This window comes from Ciconia boyciana, chromosome 7 (genome assembly GCF_034638445.1).
Source record: "Ciconia boyciana chromosome 7, ASM3463844v1, whole genome shotgun sequence".
Taxonomy (NCBI): Eukaryota; Metazoa; Chordata; class Aves; order Ciconiiformes; family Ciconiidae; genus Ciconia; species Ciconia boyciana.
The window spans coordinates 49,899,764-49,921,263 of NC_132940.1; the positions used below are offsets into that span (position 1 = coordinate 49,899,764).

At 36.5% G+C, this 21,500-nt stretch overlaps 2 protein-coding genes across 8 annotated transcripts in view; both read right to left on the minus strand.

Annotated features, from left to right (window-relative positions):
- XRN1 (5'-3' exoribonuclease 1) overlaps positions 1–18,671 on the minus strand; it is a 45,686-nt gene extending 27,015 nt beyond the window's left edge. For all 5 annotated transcript variants that reach the window (XR_012043241.1, XR_012043240.1, XM_072866384.1 and 2 more), the window contains exons 1-20: positions 18,515–18,671; positions 15,236–15,468; positions 13,802–13,899; positions 13,279–13,388; positions 13,083–13,193; positions 12,760–12,842; positions 10,456–10,543; positions 10,162–10,330; positions 9,879–9,946; positions 8,727–8,861; positions 7,249–7,315; positions 6,342–6,447; positions 5,878–5,967; positions 5,564–5,720; positions 5,095–5,214; positions 3,889–4,058; positions 2,941–3,061; positions 2,746–2,844; positions 936–1,039; positions 288–419 (exon numbers count right to left, since the gene is read on the minus strand). Coding sequence is in view for 3 of the 5 variants with exons in the window: in XM_072866384.1 (XP_072722485.1) it covers positions 288–419; positions 936–1,039; positions 2,746–2,844; positions 2,941–3,061; positions 3,889–4,058; positions 5,095–5,214; positions 5,564–5,720; positions 5,878–5,967; positions 6,342–6,447; positions 7,249–7,315; positions 8,727–8,861; positions 9,879–9,946; positions 10,162–10,330; positions 10,456–10,543; positions 12,760–12,842; positions 13,083–13,193; positions 13,279–13,388; positions 13,802–13,899; positions 15,236–15,468; positions 18,515–18,589 (2,336 nt within the window). In the remaining 2 variants the exon portion in view is untranslated. The remainder of the gene's footprint in view (positions 1–287; positions 420–935; positions 1,040–2,745; positions 2,845–2,940; positions 3,062–3,888; positions 4,059–5,094; positions 5,215–5,563; positions 5,721–5,877; positions 5,968–6,341; positions 6,448–7,248; positions 7,316–8,726; positions 8,862–9,878; positions 9,947–10,161; positions 10,331–10,455; positions 10,544–12,759; positions 12,843–13,082; positions 13,194–13,278; positions 13,389–13,801; positions 13,900–15,235; positions 15,469–18,514) is intronic.
- Positions 18,672–19,920: 1,249 nt separating this feature from the next.
- ATR (ATR checkpoint kinase) overlaps positions 19,921–21,500 on the minus strand; it is a 43,223-nt gene continuing 41,643 nt past the window's right edge. For all 3 annotated transcript variants that reach the window (XM_072868847.1, XM_072868845.1, XM_072868848.1), the window contains one exon: positions 19,921–20,520. In XM_072868847.1, the coding sequence (XP_072724948.1) occupies positions 20,347–20,520 (174 nt within the window). In that variant the 3' untranslated portion in view covers positions 19,921–20,346. The remainder of the gene's footprint in view (positions 20,521–21,500) is intronic.

Below are 21,500 nucleotides of genomic sequence, written 5' to 3' on the forward strand. Positions count from 1 at the left end.
TAAAACCAGAATAGAAAATTGAATGGGAGAGTAAATACTGAAACTCATTCATTTGAGAATTCTTTTGTAACAGCATCTAACTTTAAATACCTAGAGACTAACTCCATATATTCTGAAGTTTCAACATAAGCTCTTTTATGTTGTTTTTTTAAATTCCAGCAGATTCATTAACCTTTGTCATCAAGTATGCAGCACCTCTTCTCTGCTACTTAGGTCTGTATTACAGCAACAAAACATAGCTAAGCTATAAAATGCAAAGTTACACTTTAATTTTCAAAGTTACTTACTGCTCTGAAATGCTTTGAACTTCTTTTAACCACATGCTTTGTTCCTTATCTCCAACGTATGCCGCTTTAGTTGGGGGCACTGCATTTCCCATGTAAAGCTTCTGTGTGCCATGTGGTTCTTCCAAATAAAACCTTGAGAATATTATGACAGGTATGAATTTAATCAAATAAGATTAATCTAGACATAACCAATTGTGAGCAAAACTTAAAATAGTTAGAAATTACTTGTTAAGGACATAGAAGACTTGCAGCATCATTTTCTCTACCCCTTCCACAACAGGTCACACAGCTTATTTTTTATAAAAAATACCAGTGCATGTGCTGAAAGGAAGATTATATAGAAATGTTCTCTTTTACATTATTCTATGTGGATTTCTGTGCATGCATTTTTCCCTCAAAGTTAAGAATGAGCTCTCCCAAACTTCTACATCTATACCAAACCACTGAAGGACTAGACTTCTACAGAGATAACCAAACCTCAGAACAATGTTAAACAAAGGTTCTTCCACCAAGCCGCCTTTGATACGTCTGGACTAATTTGCTGTTAGCAAGTATTACAATAAAACCAAAACTTTTGTACAGCCTAAGGAACTTATTTAGAATAAAACAATAAAGACAACAAAGAACCATCTATGAAATGTCTCTTACTTAGTTTCTCCATCTGACACAGAAACAACTCTGGCTTCTTCAAGGTGTGGCCAGTTAACAAAAACACGCTTTCCAAGTACTAAACTGGCAACATTTTCTACCATCTGAAAAAAAAACAGACGTTACTATTTCTAATTGTTTAACATATTAAAAGATTTTTCTTAAAATATTTTCAAACTGTTCTTGCAATAAAAATTACTCTAGTTAAATAACAGGTTTTCTTACAGAATAAAAAGCTAATTTTAGTTTATTAAATTATATTTTGATATATGTTACATAATCTCTGATTAGAAATGGAGAATCATATTTCATTTTTTAGGACAAAGTACTGTATTCCAAGTGTGGCTCTTTACATGTAGCATATGCTAGTTGTAAGACCTGGGTTGATTACATTTCTGGTATAGGCTTACTATGTGCTTTTTTTGTTATATCACTTAAAACTATTCGTGTCTGTGGGACACAATAATCAAACTGACAATATAAGATTAGTGAAATATTTCACATGACAGATTTCACTTTTGTATCTGACTGAAATAAAGGAACAGCACTTACGTTCATGACTTTGCTAGTATCTGTATTTTTAGTTGCACATTATGTTCTATTTTTCCAATAAGTTTCTGCTATTTTTTAATCTGTTACTGTGGCTTATTAAATTCTCTTTGCCACGTATCTTGAAAATTCACTCTCCCTATCTCTCTACTGTAAAATCCTATCTTGCTGTTTTCCTTCTCTCTCCTTTCCTGGTTTTATTTATTTATTTATCTCTGAAACTTTTTTCTTTTCCTGGATGTGTCTTCTGCTACCTGGTATTTTTGATTACGAAATAGAGCTGACTTTTAAAGGATTGAGAAAGAATATTTTGCTTCTTAATGTCTCTGCACCAACTCTTTCCTCTAATTCCTCTATGAAACAGTCTCATTGAAGTGGAAGGTGTAAGTCTGCTTTGTTGATGAAAAGGGACTGATTAAAAAAGAAAAAGTGTCTATATACTCAGCTACATAAAAGACAAGGGACACTGGTCTGGAGACTCTGCTTCCTTGCATTTATACCATTTCCAACTATTAATTAGTCAGGAGTGAGTCTCACCAACTCCTTACCTGAGAACATCTGATGGCTACCACAGAGAAATGCCAGAAACTCTATTAAGGAGAATGACATTTAGTATTCTCAAGTCAGGACAGGACAAATTTAAATCTTCCAGCAGATTCCCAAAGTTCTAGACTGTTCCCTGCACAAATTTAGCATTTAATCCTAATGAACTTTATTTTTTATTATTGACTCCAATAGTCAACAAAAGCTTTCAGTGTGAACTAATACCATTGATGTTTTCAGTGAACTGATTCTTCAAAATATATACCAAGAATACTACCACCTAATGGTCTCAATTTTGGGCTGGGAGCTAAGAACTTCACAGTTCTTACTCCAACAATTAATTCTACGGCCTTGAGCATAAAGCCATATTTAACCTTCCTTTCTATTAATCAAATTTTAACAACTTATACATAAAGCTTGTTTTGAAATCAAAGCATTACTAGTTAAACAAAGTTTTAAAAAAATCTAAAGATATTCTTTTAAATTAACTATTCAATATATTTAACTACTCTTTTTTTAGAAATGTTTGGGTTTAAAATTTTTTTTAAACTTTTTCTGTACTACTCTAAATGTTTTTCTCCTACAATACACTATTGAGAAGATATAAATAACCAACATTTCAAATCTGACTATTTAACAAATTCAGTCTTTTTATGGCAAGTTTTATTGTCTGGGTTTTTTTTGTTTTTGTTTTTTTTGTTAGGAGCTGAATGCTTACCTGTTCTTTTGAGTTCTCATCAGCTATGATTTCTAACATCATGTTCTCTCCATGGCTGCTTTGCTGAAACACCTGTACGCCACTTTTTCTAAGATAGAACTGGGTAAAAACAAAACAGCACATAAAACTCACTTGAACTCTTACATACTTATCTGTTAAATAACAAATGTCAAAAGAGAGAAAGAAATCTTTTACCTTATGTTTAATGTGCTTTAAAGTAGGAAATCCACAAAAATATAATGCACTCTTGTTGATTTTAGTTATCTTATTGTGGGTTATTTCTACGTGCCAAGCATCCAAAGGTATTGTTTTACACCTAAAAAACAAGTTGCACAACATTTGCTCATACAGATTGACCTTCAGCTCTAGAAACTCTCATTACTCATTCAAACATTCATTAATTGACAAACCCTTTGACTTTCCTGTAAGGTGGCAATTAATTTAAGCCACTTGGAACCTATACAAAGGACTATAAAGCCCCGTGTTATTACTGCAAAGAGACTACCCATTAAGAAAAAGACAAAACTTCAAGCCATGGTATGTCCCAATCTCACTATTTTAACTCATTGTTATTGTCAAATTCTGAACTAGCAATGGTTCCATACAGTATCATTCATCTTCACAACTATTCATTCTTCACTGAGTGTAATCCTGTAACAGGCATTCCTCCCCTATTTTGTTTTAAGTTTGACTACTGTTAAGGTTATGTTTCCATTTAATCTTGAAACCTCAGCCTGCGTTAAATAAAGCTGGCTACTTTCAGTGAGAGGAAAGTGAACCACACACTTGTGTTCAACTCTCTGCACTGAATCCAAAGGCTTACATATTTTACAAATGGTCTGTGCTGATAAATCATCACTATTATCAGATATTTGTACCAGTCTTTCACCCTCTGGGTCATACAAAGTTTAGTAATTCTCTGGAGTATTCTTGCTGACTTAGCATTGGTTCATCTGTTTTGCAAAGTAACATTTGAAGAAAAGGGACAAACACTTTTACCGTGCCATCCACAACAAGTAACATTTAATTCAACATTTTACATTTTTCAGTGTATATATTGGCATATACAAGCTTTAGTTAAAATGCTAATAGAAGTGTTCTAACTACTTTTAGTCTCCTCTAAAATAGTTATGCCTGCATTACCTTGTATGACATCTTTCTATTGCAGGGAATTTCTCTGGCCATGGTGACATGTACTGGAACTCTGCATCTTTGTCATACCAGTACATTAAGCAAGCACTGTGAGTATTTCTTCGTTTCTCCTCTTCTTTTAGGCACTTATTACAGGATTCCATGGCCTGTAGCAGTCGTTTCTAAATTTTAGAGGAATTAGCGTATGTGAAACTGGCAACAAAAACTAGCATTTAATGTCTACGCTGGGTAAGTGGATACCTGCACTTTTCTGGTTAATGTGTTAATTTTCTAATTGCAGCCTCACCCTTCCTCATGTCCCAGCTCTCTGATAAAAATAGGACAATTACAATGGAATGGCTTTGGAGAATAAAGATTACCTTTTTGCAAATACGTTTCCAAAGCCTAGCCACATTTTGCCTTTTACATTTAACATACAAAGAAATATTAAAAAGATTTTAGATGTCATCATAAAATTCTGGAAAATAACTACTGAAAAAGCTTCAAAACTTTATGGGTCATTCAAGTAGCAACTGTTGTCTTTTGTGAGAAGACTAAGTCCTGTCAACCTTTCACTGCAAACTATGGAAACAATTGATAAACACATGCCACCACCTGTATGTATCTTAACATCTAATCTGCACTTTTATTTTCATCCACTCTTTGATGTGCTCAAATTTAATCTGATAAAAGATATTACAACAACATATATAATACCATTATCCTACATGCAAAAGGACAAGGTTACTATTTTATTCCTCTCCATTAATGTTTCACTGTTTGACTCGTACTTCAAGTCTTCTACCCATTACTGGTGTTCATGTGAAGAGATTTTCTATAAAAAGACTTGGGTTTTTTTTTTTTCAAGTGTTTCTTTTATTTTACCTACAGACATTCTGTATTTTTATATGTATATAGCAATAGAATTTTTTTCTCAAAAAATCTGAAACTAAATATTTGAATAGCTGATTAAAAACATGAACAAACAACAAGAAGTCCACATCCCTTACTTAAGATTTCTGCCACTTGAAGCTAACTTGCTTGTGGTAACTTAATCTAGCCTTACTCTCCAGGCAGCAAACATTTATATTTTTCTGTGGCCTTATCAAGTGTTAATTTAAACTTCCATTTAATTGCATGTACAACTGTTGATTAATTAAGAGGTTTAGCAGATTTCTTATGAAGCTTTTATAGACAGCAGACGTTGAAAGAACTTACCTCATCAATAAACGGGATTAATACTACGGCTTCCCATTCTTGCTGTTTTCCATTTAGGTCAGTTTTAAAATCCGGCGGATAATATTCTATAATAGGAGAGTCTTGACTGATCATCAAATGCTAGGAAAATACAACAGAGGAATTAAACAGTATCAGAAACAATTTAGCACTAATTCTAGGAAGAGATAGAGGAAGGTTGGTATTAAAACCAAGGCTGAACAGGAATTCAACATTTATCATTTAACTGTCCTAGCCTGAAATTGCTTAGCAAATGCAAAATTTTCTATTTATTACTAACTTTACAATGTACTAAGAATAGTAAGAAACAGAAGTATTTAACCATACACCTAAAATTTAGAGGTAGAATATAACTAAGAGGACACACAAAAATATCAAGAAAAGAGTTACTTCAAAATAAAGCAGAACACCAGTAAGTGATACATAAATGCAATTTAATTCTAAATCCTACCTGGTAGCATTTAGGTAGCAGATCTTTGCTAGCTGCTGGAAGTACAGCAAGAAGCTGTTCAAATGGCATGAAAGGTTTTCCCAGCTCAAATTTGATTTTGAGTTCGCCAATATTGTGAATATCTGACAGATAAGGTGCATAATGATAAGGATAATACCTGCAGTGAAGAAAACCTCTTAAATTACTTGACTTTATTATAGCACAGCAGTGTTCACAGATCAGAAACAAACAGAACTACATTAAATGTTCCCAGCATACAACGTGAAATATTGCTCCATCTTTAAGCAATTTCTCCTTTTGACAATTTTTCTTACCAGCTCCATGACTGAACTCCATGGTAATAATAATGCAAAATCCATTGTATTGCCTGGACATAACATTCAGCTTGATCAGCCAAGAAGTCACTTAAAAGAAAAAGGAAAGATACTTACTAGTTTTTCCTCATTTTCCCTGGTATATAAAAATTACTTAGCACCTTGGTACACAGGAATGAAGACAGAGCATCTTGGGAACCTAGTAAGACCATGGGTTTCTAGATTCATTTAATACTAACGGATTTTTTTCTCTCTAGTCCTCAAATACTTGTTACAGCAAACTTGACTTGCAGCTCTTCTTGTATTGGCCAAAAGCATCACCACTGCACTACACTGCCATGTGTTCTGTGCTTTCGACATGAATAAATTATTCTGTCTTGTATTAGACACATGCAGACTTGTCTTTGGTGTTAAAAAAAAAAAAGAAGAAAAAAGAACAAAGAAAAGAAAAAGCATACACTTACTCAGAAACGACTTCTACACCCATTTTAGTCATGTAGTAAGTTCTTTTGTATTGCCTAAACTCAGTTTCAAACAGATCATCATCTTCAGGTTCATCTTCCAACACAGCTGAAAAAGCAGTCATTAAAAAAAAAAAAAAAAAAGGGATTAACATTCACTTCTCTACTACAGTAAGGTTTGAAGACATTCAGTTTTGACTTAATGCCTTAACTTTATTCCTCAATTCACAGTTATAGGTGCTAATACCTCCCTTGCACTGAAAGTAACATGAAACAATCAAACAAAATCTTTACCCAGAGAAAATCTGGAACTTTTTTTTTTTCCTTTAAAGACAGACAACCCATTTTGTGGCCCAATTACAAGAACAGAGAAGAGAACATAAGCCATCAGAAAATAATTTAAGAAAATGTTAAAATAAATTTTAAAATTTAATCTTTTTTCAGCAACATTATCTTATATCATGGAGTAATATTCACAGATTTTTGACATTAAATTTCAAAACATGAGCAAAAGACATTTCCTACAAGTGGAATGAGTTGAAAAACATAATCAACACAACCAAAAACCCCAAAGCCATATAAAAATCTGTTCATTTGTCCCCACCTTTATAACAAAATACGTAGGTATACAATTATCAAAACCATAATGTTGTTGAAGATTTGCTCATTCATTCCTTCAATTCGTCATGGAAATACTGGTCAGGTACGAAGCACTTCAAAAGCTTTAGCCACGCTCCCTCTCACCATAAGCCAGGGATGTGCAGTTCCATTTCCCCAATAGCTGACTACCTAACTCTTTCATTTAGATTAAGGTCATCTCTGACATGAAATTCTTACAGATCTTCCAAATCTATACACAAATTAACAAGTTTTTTTGTTATATGTCTATGGAAAAATTATTTGCACTTACTTTTGGGAGTCACAACTTCACCTTCGTTTTTTTCTAAAGCAGCCAAACATATAGAATTTTCCTGAGCCTATTAAATTAATATTTGAGATAAAGTAAAAGTATAGAATAATATGCACATACCTCATTCACAACCATATAATCTGCAACTCAAAATGCTATAATCAAGATGTATAAATATTATTATTATTCAGTATAAAACCCACTACACTTCCTTCTCTCGTAATTGCCTAGGGAAAATGATTTTATCCATACAGATCAGACAAAGGAGCAGCGTCAAATAAAACCTCAACTACCTTTAAAAAACATCTGAATATTTGTTTTCCAAAATACAACTATTTCAAAAACTGTGCAGTACACATTTAAGCATTTTTACCTACATCATGCATTGTGCTACAGCACCAGTATGCAATCAAATTTTTAATTAGTAAATTTTTAAGAGTTCAAATTACTTTTGTGGGAAGTAAGAATACAAGAAACTGTGTTTTAGAGAGTCAAACAAGCCAAACATTCGCTTCATTCTCACACTACGCACTGTCTTTTGTGTACAGCACTGAGTAGCTTTCGATAAGCAGAATCATTAGGTTGGCCCTCTTCCCCTGTACCTGAGATATGCAAGCTCCTGACTGTCACTGCCATTCAAAGGATCAGTCAAGATGGCTAGCTAATACTATACAGCTGCTCCAAACTTCTGTGGCAAATAAGAAAACAACCACAAATAAAGCATACCTTATTGAAGAGCTAACAACTTGCTCTTACGAACCACAAAGTGCACTAAAGAACAGGATAACGATGTACAGTGACAGACTAAACTTGAAGGAATTTCCTGCTGCTACTCTACCCTGTGCTGAAGGCATATATTGAAGGACAGCCAATGGAGGTGGTGATAGGGAACATGACAGTGGGGCAGAGTCAAGATACAGAGAAAGGTGCTGTTCCTTATTAATTAGTTATATCCAGAACTGCAAGTTTAATAACCAATCTGAGATAGCTCACACCAATGAAATGGCTATTTATCTATTCATTGTCAAATAGTCAGCCAATACCAAGGCATGCATGAATGACCTATCAGTGTATCTGAAACATATAAAACTTCCAGCAGGCTATGCATTGAAAAGTAAAATTATAAAGCATAGCAAGTTTGACCATAACTCACCCACAAGTAAGTTTTGCTGCTGTTGAGGAACAGATAAATTGACATAAAGCATTAAGTTTTATGACATCATGTAAAAAATCACTATGTCAATGTTACATGTTACACAATGTCAAAAATCACCAGAACTTGACCTTGACTTAACCATTTCATCACTCACAACCAGCAATGCATACAGGTAGTTCCTCAAATGTTACATTTTACTACCTTTTCTGATCTCAAAAAGTCTCAAAACAGAGGTTTATGCCATTTAATTTGTCTAAGATCAAATTAGTGATTTGCAAAAAGTAACACTTTTATTTCAAAAATTGAGCATGTAAACACTAACCTTTTGTTTCTTTTGTTTATTTTTTCTGGCTTCCTCTGCTGCAATACCAGCTGCCTCGTTGAGGTATTTATTGCCTACTTTACTTTCAAACCATTTTAGGTCTACAAAGACTTCACTGAAGTGTTCACGATCAAACTGTGCAGAAAGATTAAAGTTAGTTTAGAAATATTTGAAGGACGCCAAATTTGGAGTGCTAAATTAACAATGTCTTTTTAGTAGGTGCATTAGACTACATCTAGAGTAATTCGTACATAAACATCTTGCCCTAGAGCTACAACTAAACTAATAGATTGATACTAAAAATCTTTTTTCTTCGCAATATGTAACATATACCCAAGCCATATTTTGTTTTCTTTCAGTAAGACAGCAATAGGTAACAAAAAGAGTTAGATAACTTCCACACTTCACTATTGAGTTTAGAAGTAGTAGAAGTTTATAGGGTCTGGGTAATATAGTCTTGTGCCACACACCCAACACTTTCATAGTTCTACCCAAGAATCAGAAGAGAGGGCTGAAGCAGGGACAGCAGATTAACTTCCCCCTGCCAAGTTCAGCAGAAGGCTGAGACCTTTCCATTTCTATATGGCCTCTACCTTTTCTCATCTCTAGGATGGATTACTGCAGTGGCACTTAGCAGGATTGCCTCCTGTACGCCAGTTAGTTCTTGAAGAATGCTGATGCCTGCCTCTGAGAGATACTAAAGCTTCACTGCTCTTTACCAGTGATCTTCATTAAAAACTTGCAAAAAATATTGCTCTCTGAGATCTTCACACATAGCTTACCCCACAAGAAACTGACCAGCAGGGGAAGTAAAGAATATTGCTGCCTGCAGCATGCTTTGCCCAGTACGGTTGCTCGTTACTCAATGAGAATTGAGGACCATGATTCTAGTGGTGAATCCTCATTTGACTTGCAGTACTAAAAGATGCTGGCTAAAGCACAGATCAAGTGATTCAATCTTTTTCCTCTTATGTTATGATAAGATCAGACAACGACTGATTGGATCCCATCAATTAAATGATAAAACAGCTGACTGAATCACTTGTAAAACACATTCATTTAACAGTTCATTAAAACTACATCATGGTGTATTTTAGGCACTATCTTGAGGTTATATTCAACAGACTATACCGTAATTTCGAAGTTACTTACATCTGACAATCTTGTGAGATATTTCTCAAAGCGTTTTAAATTCAGATGCCCATTTTCATTTATGTAACCTATCGGTAAAATAAAGTATGTTTTTTAAATTAAAAATTTAACAATTTTAAAATTTCAATTTAAATGCCCCATAGATAATAGAATGCAATCTTGCTGTCTGTCTAAAGAAAGTGTAATAAATGCTAAACATTCTAACATGCCTAAAAAGGTCAATAAATATTAATGCAGGAATGTTAATGTTTCTACTTTCCACAACTAAACTTAGTGTTCTTACCTCCCAGTTCTGGCAAGATAGCCATATATGTTCTATAAAGTAGCGGCAGTGCATCATGATTAATGTGTAAATGAGGTAGATGAGGAATAAAATCATTTCCTACAAGGAAACCCATTAAGATCCAATCATCTATTATCCTTTCAATATCATATTCAAAAGAAATCTTGTCCTGGGGGAAAAAACAAGGAAAAAGAAAAAAAAAAACAAAAACAACACAGGAGCATAATTTTTATTATCATGTTTGCATAAGAAGACCTCACACATTTCTTCAATCACAGCTCCATTAGAACTTACTTTTACTGGTGAAAATTCATAATCAATATATTCTCTCATCAGTGATAAGTGCAGTAAATGAAATGTGGTTTCCTCTGGTGCACATGCTCTGTAAATTATTCAAAAACATTAAGTTAATTATTTATAAACACACTTCCAACATGAATATTTAATAAGTCCAAGGTTACCTAAAACCAAGTACTCTTACCAGGATTATATCCTTGCAGAAGAAATAACGTATAAATATTTCTTTAAATCTATTTTAGGATTCATCTGTTTTGAGTCTATAAAATTTTGCAGTAGAATCTTCTAAACAGCAGATGTGACTGCACTGTATGGAAAACAGCTAGCTTAGAGAAAGCAGGGCAGCTTTGTGGAGTTCCACGTTGCATTAACTATTTCCTAAGTAATTATCCCATTGTCCAAAAAAGGGACAACCTAGCCTAACTTTGTACCAAACCCAATGTATTTTAAGGTGTTTTAGAACTAGTCTGAGTACATACAGAGTACACAGATTCATGTCTAAACTGGCTGGGTTACATTTGCAGTCATTTGAAATGCTTCTTGTAAGAAAAGAATATGCTCAACTTGAAAATATGCTCTGTATGTATTATCCAGCAGCTTCAACACAGCACCAAAAAAACCACAAACCTATTGTTTGTTTATGGCATAAATTAGTCAACGTATATTCTGCCTTCTTTTCTTCTCTTCACTAAAATTACTTAGTACCTAAGCCAACGTTAGACCAAAATCAGTTAATACCTACATCAAAAGATTAATGAGCTAAAGACTGATGTATTTTAAATTCATAAAGGACTATTTCACCTTGTAGATACTGTAACTAGCTGGGACGACCTCCAATGACAAACCACCATAAACACCTGTGTATTCACACATACACATACATAGAGGATTTTGGCCAAAATCCTCTGAGGAAGATGTGTGTAATACACAAGGTTATATGAAGACTACTAAGACGAACTCTGAGCTACATGTGGCTGCACAGAACTTCAGACCCAATTCTGTCACTTTTAAAATGTAATTTTCATATTGCCAAATCCAGGTTGATGCTCTAAGACTCTAGAGACATTTTGCCGCTTATTCTTCATTGCACTGGACTTGAAAATCCTGATAAAACAAATAATTTCTCTCAATCAAAAAATTGCTGACAGATATTCATTTGTATGTTTTTATAGTATTTTCAAATTTCCAACTGTTAAGTACTCATAAAAGTGACAATATTTACAGAAGGCAATTCCTGTAACTTTCAGAAGGAAATTCCTGTAATGAGCAGTATTACTGAGAAATTACAACAGGAGCCAAATATGGAACAATCCTGGGGGGGGGCCTTGCCTTCTGATTTCATACTTTATTTAATTAATCCCTCTACAGGTCATCACACTTTTATTTTATATTATTTTATTTTTTAAAAAGGGAAAAACGACATTTTTCTTTGATTGGACTTAAGGTCTTTTAAAAACATTACAATGTCACATGCCAACACTATCAACGGAGTGAGTACTGTTGACTGCAAAAGACTATGAAAACAATACTTATTTCTGATATTTATCATATTGTCCTTGGCAATAAAAACATTTATTAGCAAAAATTATGCATTTATCTAAACATTTATATGACTTATCACTGTATTATCCAAAATCCTTTTTGTATCAAAAAAGTGTATTTCGCTCTGTCTCTCCCACCTTCTCCCTTTATCCACCAAATATATGTTTAAGCTCCTTCAAAGAAGGAACCTAGCCACAGTAACAGTTATAAATTAATTTTTCTATTACTTCAGAATAGCTCCATGTACATGCACAGTTCTGGAACAAATTGCCTTGTTCTGACTGATTATAAACCACAAGTTAGTTCAAATGGGCAAATCCAGAATAAGAGCATTCGGTCAGCCACTTTAAGAAAGTTTATTTTAGTAATTATTCTAGTAATTTACTTATACGCACAAAACCTCAGAGATATAAATACATTTTAAAAAGTCAATATCTGCATAAGACAATTATGGAAACAATGTCAGTACAGCCTGGGCTGCTCCTTTCATAATATGAAGCAAGAAGCACAATACACCAAAGCTCTAAGGATTTTTTTTATCAGCTGTCCTGACAGCATACATTTTCTCATGCAAACGAATTCAAATGTACAATTTCACAAGTCAATCTCTCTAATTTCATGTATTTTCTAACACAAAAATAAACTAAGACTTTATTAATTTAGTATGCAATCAATAAAAAAGAAATTGTTTAGTGACCCAGTATCTTTTGGATTTAATTTCATCATATATAAAATAAGAGTAAAGTTAAATCAGTTCACCTTTGAGATTTTTTACCACCAAATCTGACTTCTTCTCTTAAGAGCGCAAAGTGTGCCTCATGACTTGTTAATCCCAGCATAATCTATTACAAAGAGATATTAGAAAGGTCTTACTTCATTATTTTTTTTACACTGTTACTTTAAGATTCGAGTAGTATAAAGAAATTTTGCTGTTCTGTTTCATTACAAATTCAAAAGTTTGCAGGAATACAAAATTACATGCCTGTTTAATAACATTTTAGAACCCCATGTACTTAGGAAGACATCGAAGACATACACAAGTTATAAATTCCTGTTTTTTGTATAATTTTGATTGCACATACCAAGTCAGCATCTAAGCCATAGAGACAGTGTCTTGTGTTTGGATCATGATGGGGCTTTGCTTTTTCTGATCTGATGAACTCCATAATTTTATGCTCACCTTCCCCTGGAGTCTGCACAAAAAAAAAATTCATCAGTAAGTATTTTTCTATAAAATAAATATTTATTTAAAATAAAATATTAAAAAAATACAATGACCTCATGGCCTGATAAGTAGACTGTTACTCCTTGCCAGGATTTGTCTGTGGAAACCTTCATATTTACAAAGTATTTAAGATGCTCATGCAATCTGGCCATGAATTCAGTTCCTGAAAACAGAAATCTAAGTTAAACACAAAGCTTTTCACTAGTCATTCAAAATTGCATTTACATATCAAAAGTGTGAAAAAAAACCCCCAAATTAAAAAAAAGTATGAAAAACCATATTAAAAAAAAAACAAATAAAAATTCTACAAGAGATGAAGGGGACAGCTGGTTTTTTTCCCCCAAGAGGTTTCATTTTTTCCACAGCAATCTAAAAACGTTTTAGAATGAGACAGTATTCCAACCCTACTAAAAATTACTAAAACTTGTGTTCCCAACTTACTTGAGCCTTTATTGATTCTGTCCTCTAATTAAAAAAAAAATGAAATAGCCATAGGATAGGAAAATAGTGCCAAAATATAGATGCAAAAACATAAATCTAAGCACTTAAATGTAAATAATTAACAAATTATCTTACCTGGTGTAATACAGTTGGAGTCAAATCTGGCTTCTGTAGGGAGAGTTTCTCCCTTTTCTAATGCCTTTTTTATTTTGTCCTCTGCCTCTTTTGCTGATCTAAAACAAAACAGGGTTGGAGAGAGGGAGTACAGAAAGAATCATCTTACTCAAATGTTAATATCCTAAGTACAGCTTTACTGACAAAATACATATAGTTGATTTTTTAAAGAGTGTTTAAAAAAAGGGGGGGCGGGGGGAGAGAGAGAGAAATATAATGCCTGCATAGAGTTTGAACTTTTTTCTGATACAACTGGAAGGCTTAAAAATAGCTTTTTTCCCCTAGTAATGATGATAATCTGTCATTGCTCAGATACAGTTAATATTTAGATTATCAGGATGATAATTCAATAACTGATCACAATGAAAGCAAATTAATGTTGAAACAGTAGGAATACTTGGGATCTAAACATCTGCAAATGCTGTCCCAGAACAATAATGGTAATGTAGTTAAACAAAGCAGCAAGTTTGGAATACCACCGGGGTAGGAGGAGTGAACTAACAATTTATAATCACCAGTAATGGAAAAACAAACAAACAAATATCATCCTAGCCTTTCTTGGCCAAGGATTTCATAAACACTTTTGAACCAGAAAAAGAGAAGCCACCAATGTCTTAGATTTTTGTCCTTCTCTCAATTCTGCTCCAATTTTCTATTTAGAACTCTTTCTTAATCTCTTCTTCCTCTCAACTTTTTTTCCTTAACAAAAAAAAAGATAAAAACCAAACATACAAAAACCCCCAGTAACTTGAAAATACTTTCTTGTGTCCCTTTTTCCCAGTTTGTTTCTGTTGCATTTCACTCACCATCCCTAGTCTGACCACTAGCTTTCTTTCCTTACAGCAGTCTTCCAAAAAGCTTCCACATCTCCCAAAACATTACTAAAATTCTTAACACTGTGAAATCTACTTGCAGTTCTGTATTTGAGCTAGCTTGCTAACTGTTATCAACAGGAAGCCAGAGTTTCATTAGAAACTTCATTTCTTCTACAACTGTCAAAGAACATTCCATTAGAGTTACCAAAAAGGCGTATCTAGAATTAGCATTCACAAATACCGAAGGCTCTCACAGGTTATGAAGCCATTGGAGACATCTGTAAGAACTCCACTGCAGATTTATTTCACAGAAAATTTCATAGGAAAAAAGCTCTCCCCACCCCCAAGTCCTGCATACGCAGAGAAAAATCTAAGTAACAAGCAAACTTTCCTTTTTGGAATCCTGATTTTAAGTATTAACATTTTACAGGTAGTTACCCTCATTTAACTAAAAATTAAAGCTACCATCAAAGGCATGACCACTCATAATATAATTTACTTTTCATGGCATACATTTAAGTAAATTTTTTTTTTAAAGTGTTTACTATCCTAAAGACAGAGCAAGAACAAATATTCTCACCTAAAACGTCTCCCACGCTGCTGATTCATTTTTGCTCTTGGAGCTACTCCATCAACTGCCATGAAGAAAACCTTCCTTGGTTTAATAATGCGAAACAGTACTTCCAAATAGTGAAAAATATCAGCAAAAATCTTATCTTCTGAGATTCTGAAGTGAACATCATCATCATTTGGATGTGAACACTGATGTATAATGCCATTCATGTCCAGGTATAAATTGTCAAATTCTGGAATCTACAAAAGCCACAGTTAGTACCCTTTTGGTGACAGCTGAAGCAATGCAATCACTGCCCAAGGCATGGCTGAGACTAATGAACTCTGGAAACAAGCTGAGGTGGGAAGACCTCCCTGGAACCTACTGCACGCCAGTGGGCTAAGAATATCTTGACTGGTTATGGATTTGTCTGCACTTGCAATTCGTTATTATGATTTTCCCAGTGAAGAAAGACAGCTAAACAGATTCCTATGCTTCCTGATTGTTTCTGCTGCCCCAGGACTTCTGTCCCCTGTGCTTGGCCAATCTTCTACACTGTATAAGGGAAAAGCAAATAAAAATCACACTTTTCAGGAAGAGATAATTTTATTTTTTTTATAACCCACAGTTTTCACTGATTCAATCTTGCATAGCTGCACTATAAACAATAAAAACTACAAAACTGAGTATGCAGTTTCCAAACAGTATTTCAAACACAAAGCCAGCTTAAGAAGCTTTAGGGCTCTCCCACTGTTAACCAGTTCCTACCGTGACCACTGCAGGCTGCCTCTTTAGCTACGCTAACAGCCACCTGTGAGTCTAGAGAGTCACAATTACCACCAAAAGCAGTAGAGTTATCAATGATAACATCAATTTATTTCCCACACTTTCCAAACGTGTTTTTTTTCTGTCTAGTTCTCTGTTCTTCTAAGAGCCTTGTCTGTAGCAGTCCAACTTTCTTTTAAAGGAACAAACCCTGCCCTGAACACACACAAGCAACATATAGAGCACAAACACTGGTAAACATATGAAGCAAAGGGGCCAATATCTATCTTTTTGTTGCCAAAACCCACCAAACACACACAAGAGCAATTTGCAATGAACAAGTCTATTCTTTAATCCACCAATATGACTGTCCATAAAAATTATCCTATCATTACAACTGGAAAAAGGCACTGCTAACTTTTCATGATCTTCTGTAGTATTGCTGCTGACATTTCTTTAGATAATTTTGAAAGGCATGTTGTTGGACTTGTATTTATCATCCAGATACAAGAGAAACATAAGTCTGCTTCAGAAAGAGGAATGACAAAGAGAAGAAACAAGAGGCAGGATCGGGAAGGATCTCCAGTCACCCGCAATACTTAGTCTTCTATTGTGCATAATGATCTTCAGTACAGTTAAATTCAGTAACCAAACTACTCTCAACATGCTCAAACACCACATCATCCACACAGGCACCACTTTCAGATAAGAACAGAGCACGGCATTGCACAGGCAGCATTCTAATGAGATGAAAACTAAAACTTTTGTACGGAAGCAACATATATATATGGAAAACAGATGACCTTTTACGAAACACAGCTATAATATGATTTTAAAACAATTATGTGTTTTACATAGGGATTGCATTTTATTCTGGGTAGTTTTTTTCTGTAATAGCAAACAAAACCCCTAATTTAGATGCTAGTATGTGACAGTCTGTATATTCAAGCAGTCTGGCAGAGAAAAGGAAGAATGGGGATACATGCTACTGTTGAAACTCAGCATCGCAGATAATCTAGACATTTCTTTTCTCTTTTATACAGAGTAAGTATTCCACGTAAGCCAACAACATCATCTAGTCTTCAGAGAGACTAACTAGAGAATTACATTAGCACTGGCATACAAGGTTGAGTTGTGCTTTCTGTTTATCTTAAGAGCTCTAACAGCCTCTTTCAGAAAGCATCACGGGTACTACCCCCTGCTGCTATTCCCCTGGTTAGAGCAGACACATGCTGACTCCCTCAGCTGCCACAGTTCCAGTTCTTCAGTAGAAGTTTCAAGCTGCCACCAAGCTCAGTGAGCAGCTCAGACTTTTAACAAAACAGCTGAAAAGCCAGCACACGCTGCTGCCGTCTTGGTGCATGGACAATATAAGACACTGTAATGAAATCCAACAAATCATAAGCAAAGACCTAAGCTTTGAAAACTGCTTTGAAACTAGAAGGAAGGCTCAAACATCCAGGTTTGGAATAACTTGAGCCGGGCATCTTAGATATGTTGATACAACAGCTATTTAATCTTTTAAAATGCTGCCTGTTTAGGAAAAATTTATTAACACTCAAACATGCCTTCAGTCATCACCCAACTAATCTCAGAACATCCTTATTCAGACTATAAAACCACATCCATAACGCCGTTTGAAAATTATAATGAAAATTAAGAAATTGCATCTAATAGGTACCAAAGAAGATTTCTCTGAAAACAAGACTTTTTTGCCCGACTGTGAAAAGCATTATTTGCGGCTTCCCTTTTTCAGGCTTCAACATACTTCTCGTTTTTCCTACTGATACAAGCTGCCCGACGCATGTGACAACAAGGAGACGCAGCAGAGCTGTAAAACCTGTCCCTCGTCATTACTGTGCCATTCGTCGTCAGCAGCAGCGCCTTTTCCGAGCCCGGTAACGAGGAAAACTCCGACCTTCTGCTGCCCGAGGGGGGTGAAGGGCCGCCAGGTGCCGAGGAGGCACCACGGAGCTTCAGACGGGCTCGGGAGGAGCGCGGCCGCGGGGAAAAGAGATGCGAGAGAGCCCGGCCGCAGGGAGCCGGGCACCGCCACGCTGCGGGGAAACGCTCTCCTCGAGAAACGGCGCAGTTTCGGTTCGGGTGCTTCCGAAAACATCGTTTGCACGTAACGAGGAGTGCAAACATCTGCGCCGCTGACCTCCGGCAGCAGGCTCCCGGCACTGCTGTACGCTAACGGCGACCTCGGGTCGGATAGTCGGGCTTTCAGGGAGGGCTTCGAAAGCCTCGCCCGCTTCCCAGCGACCGCACGCCGCCGTCCCGCGACTTTCGGCCGCTTCGAGCTGCAGGTCTCGCCGAGACGCGGCTGTAGGCGCAGCCGCCCGCCCTGCGCCGACCCGTCTCTCAGCGAGCCGACCTCGGCTCCGGCTCAGCTCGGCAAGCCCGGCCCAGGCAAGCCCGGCCGGGGCCCAGGCCCGCTCCCTCGCCCCGCCGAGGGGCCAGTCAGGACCCCCCTCCTCCGCCCCGGCGCGGAGCGGAGACGGGCCCTTGGCAGGCAGCAGCGCTCCGCTCCCAGCTCACCTGATGCTCCTTCAGCACCTGGCTGAGACAGGGGTACCGCTCCGAGATCCACCGGTAGAACTTGGGGACCCCCATGGCCACCGCTCCCCGCCGCCCTCACAGCCCCGCCGGACCCAAACAACCCCGGGCCGCGCTCCGCCTTCCTTCCGGCGCGCCGTACTGACAGCCGGGCCGCCCGCGCCATAGAGAGCCGCGCAGAGCGCCCCGCGCCGACCATAGAGAGCGGCAGAGAGAGCGGCGCTGCTGGCGCGGCGCGGGGCCGTCTCCCTCCCTTCAGCGGCGCCGCCCGCCCGCTCCCTCCGCCGGGATTCATCCGCCGCCAGTACTACAGGCGTAGCGCACCGCCTCTCCCCCCTCTCCCGACCAGCCCACACAGGGGCTCCCCCGACCCTGGCCTGCGGCGGGTAGCAGGTCTAGTCCCCGGTGATGGAAATCGGTAACTCCCTGAGCGGTATCCGGTGCAACAGTTCACTGTAGGGGGCTCGTCACTCTGTGCTACAGCGATAAAGCCTCTGAAAGGTAACATGGCCCTGCACTCTCACACACCACAACAGAAAAGATCATAGTAGGTTCCAAAGGAAAAATCTGGAAAAATCTTCAGGTTTACAAGGCAGTGACAACACTTTTGGAAGATTACCCACTAGTTCCCCAGAGAAACAAACCCACTGTAACCAGGTATAAACCCATTGTTTAAATTTACTGTCCCAATTATCTGCATTGGAGCTGAACTAAAACTTCAGCCTTATGACAGCATCACCATGATCAAAAACTAATGGCACTGTTATACAGCAGAAACAAGAAATACTGTACAAAAACTCTAATGATATCCTATTGTAGGATAAAAGAGTATAATTTTTCCCCCATCTCCCCCTTCATTTCCATACAGTTTGGATGCCTAGAGAAGCAAGCATTACTGTAAGTTAGTACATGCCATCTGAGCATATTTAGTTACTCTACTCTCGTCCATGTCAAAACACTTCTTCTGAAATGGAGTCTGAAAAACACTCACTGTAGCCACACTTTTTATAAGGGAGGGAAGAGAGGGCCTGTCCAGAACTCTCAGGAGCCTGAGCGTCTGTTAAAGTCACAGATACTATTACCCTGCCTGCTGCACAGGTGTTACAGTCATACTGCCAGGGGCCTCCGACTCGCTGTTTTGTGTCATTTCCTTCACAAGGGTTTCTTAGCACAGCAGGCAAAGACTAAGGAAACAGTTTCAGAACATTGTAACACTTTACCAGTTCCTTCATGGTAAGATTTAAGATCCCAAATGCTTTTCTAAGCATAGCCAGGCCCTATGAAAGAAGGTCTAAGGAAACCAAAATTCAAGGTCTACTGCTGAGAAGAAATACTCATCATTTTTAGAAAGCCCTTCTGAACTAAGTTGAAAGAACCACTTTACATCATTATCAGTATAAAAGTTTAATTTCAGATTTTCTAATCCACAAGTAAGATGAATGAGAAAAATCTTTACAAAACTATACAGTCCTTTATAAAGTTACGAGTGCCTTCTTTCAACATCACAAAAATTCTTCATATTGTCAGAGTAGGTACGTACATAAGAAACCTGCAGAGACTTGCCCAGTCTAATTTTTAAGCAGTTCCTATGTACTGCCTTCTATACGTATACAAAACATGTAACACCTTACACATCTGCAGGTGTATTCGTAACATACTTGCAAGTGTATTGTATATTTTACAGAGATTTTGCACTGTTCTGCTGCTTACAATCAGAAATCAACAGAAGTAACCAGTTACCACTGATTAACACCTTCTCAAGAATATTTCAGCTACATCACTTCTGAATGGTATCGTTCCAAAGTGAACAAATTTCACATATATGGAGCCCAGCCCATATACATCTGGCAGAGCAGGTTGTCATCACTTGCTTCTTGAATAAGGTAATGAACATGCCCTTCAATAGATAAGGGTAATCCTTTTATTCTGTTTCTAGTCTTAATGACACCTTGCAGCCGTTGTTCTATATCAAGGACATGGGTTTTGGCCTGGAAACAAAGAAAAAGGAAAAAAAAAGAATATTGCTACTATCCATGAACTTCCACTTCTTAAATAAAAAAGTATTTATTAGGATGTGTTTAAAATCTGTATGCTAATTTAATGCAAAACCCAGATGTCTACACCAGTTACTTTGAAAATAAAGGATACCCTCTTTTTAAAATCATTCTTTAAAATGGATAGATTATTGGTCATGTTATAACTTTTGCCTTACATTTTTACAGATAAAATTTACCAGGGAAGACTGAAAAAGCTACACAAATGTATTTGAAAATGTTACAACACTTTATTTCATACAATTACTTTCAAATAAATGCAAAATTTTCCCAGCCTTTTTTTTGGAATTCTGGATAAAATGAAAGATACCTAGTCTGGGAAATTTAGGCCAAAATTATGAGCAACTGAAAAATGAAGTCTAGTAACAGGTTGTAATGAGCAACTCAAAATGAGCTGTTCTGAGGCCCACTACAGTAGCTAGTTCATACCAATTATACTCACACATTTTCTTTTAAAGCTCAAGTATAACATTGGCACCTATCCAGAAAAAAAGCAGTTAACCATATCCAACTATGTGGGTGATCCTGTAACTAAAAGAAAGGTTATGTAGACACAGCCTGGTTAGTACTTATTTGAAGACCAGGAGATTTTCTGTGCTCAAATAGCTCTGTTCTTCGTTGTAATATAGCTTCAGTACTGTAGTTTGTCCTTATGTTAGTTGCCATGTTTATCAGTGCTCCCTAAGTTTTATCTGCTATTACACATATTTATTTTCACTAAATATTCCTTTTAAAGCAAAAAGGAGACAAATCAGAATTTTTGCAAAGGGGAAAGAGAATAAATATTACAGGTTGTGCAAGCTATATTTTGATTAACAATATAGTATTTATCAGCAGCTACAAAAGAAACAGTACATATGAAATCCTAATTTTAACCAAGTATTCCTTGACATGTAACAAGGCACATATTTATC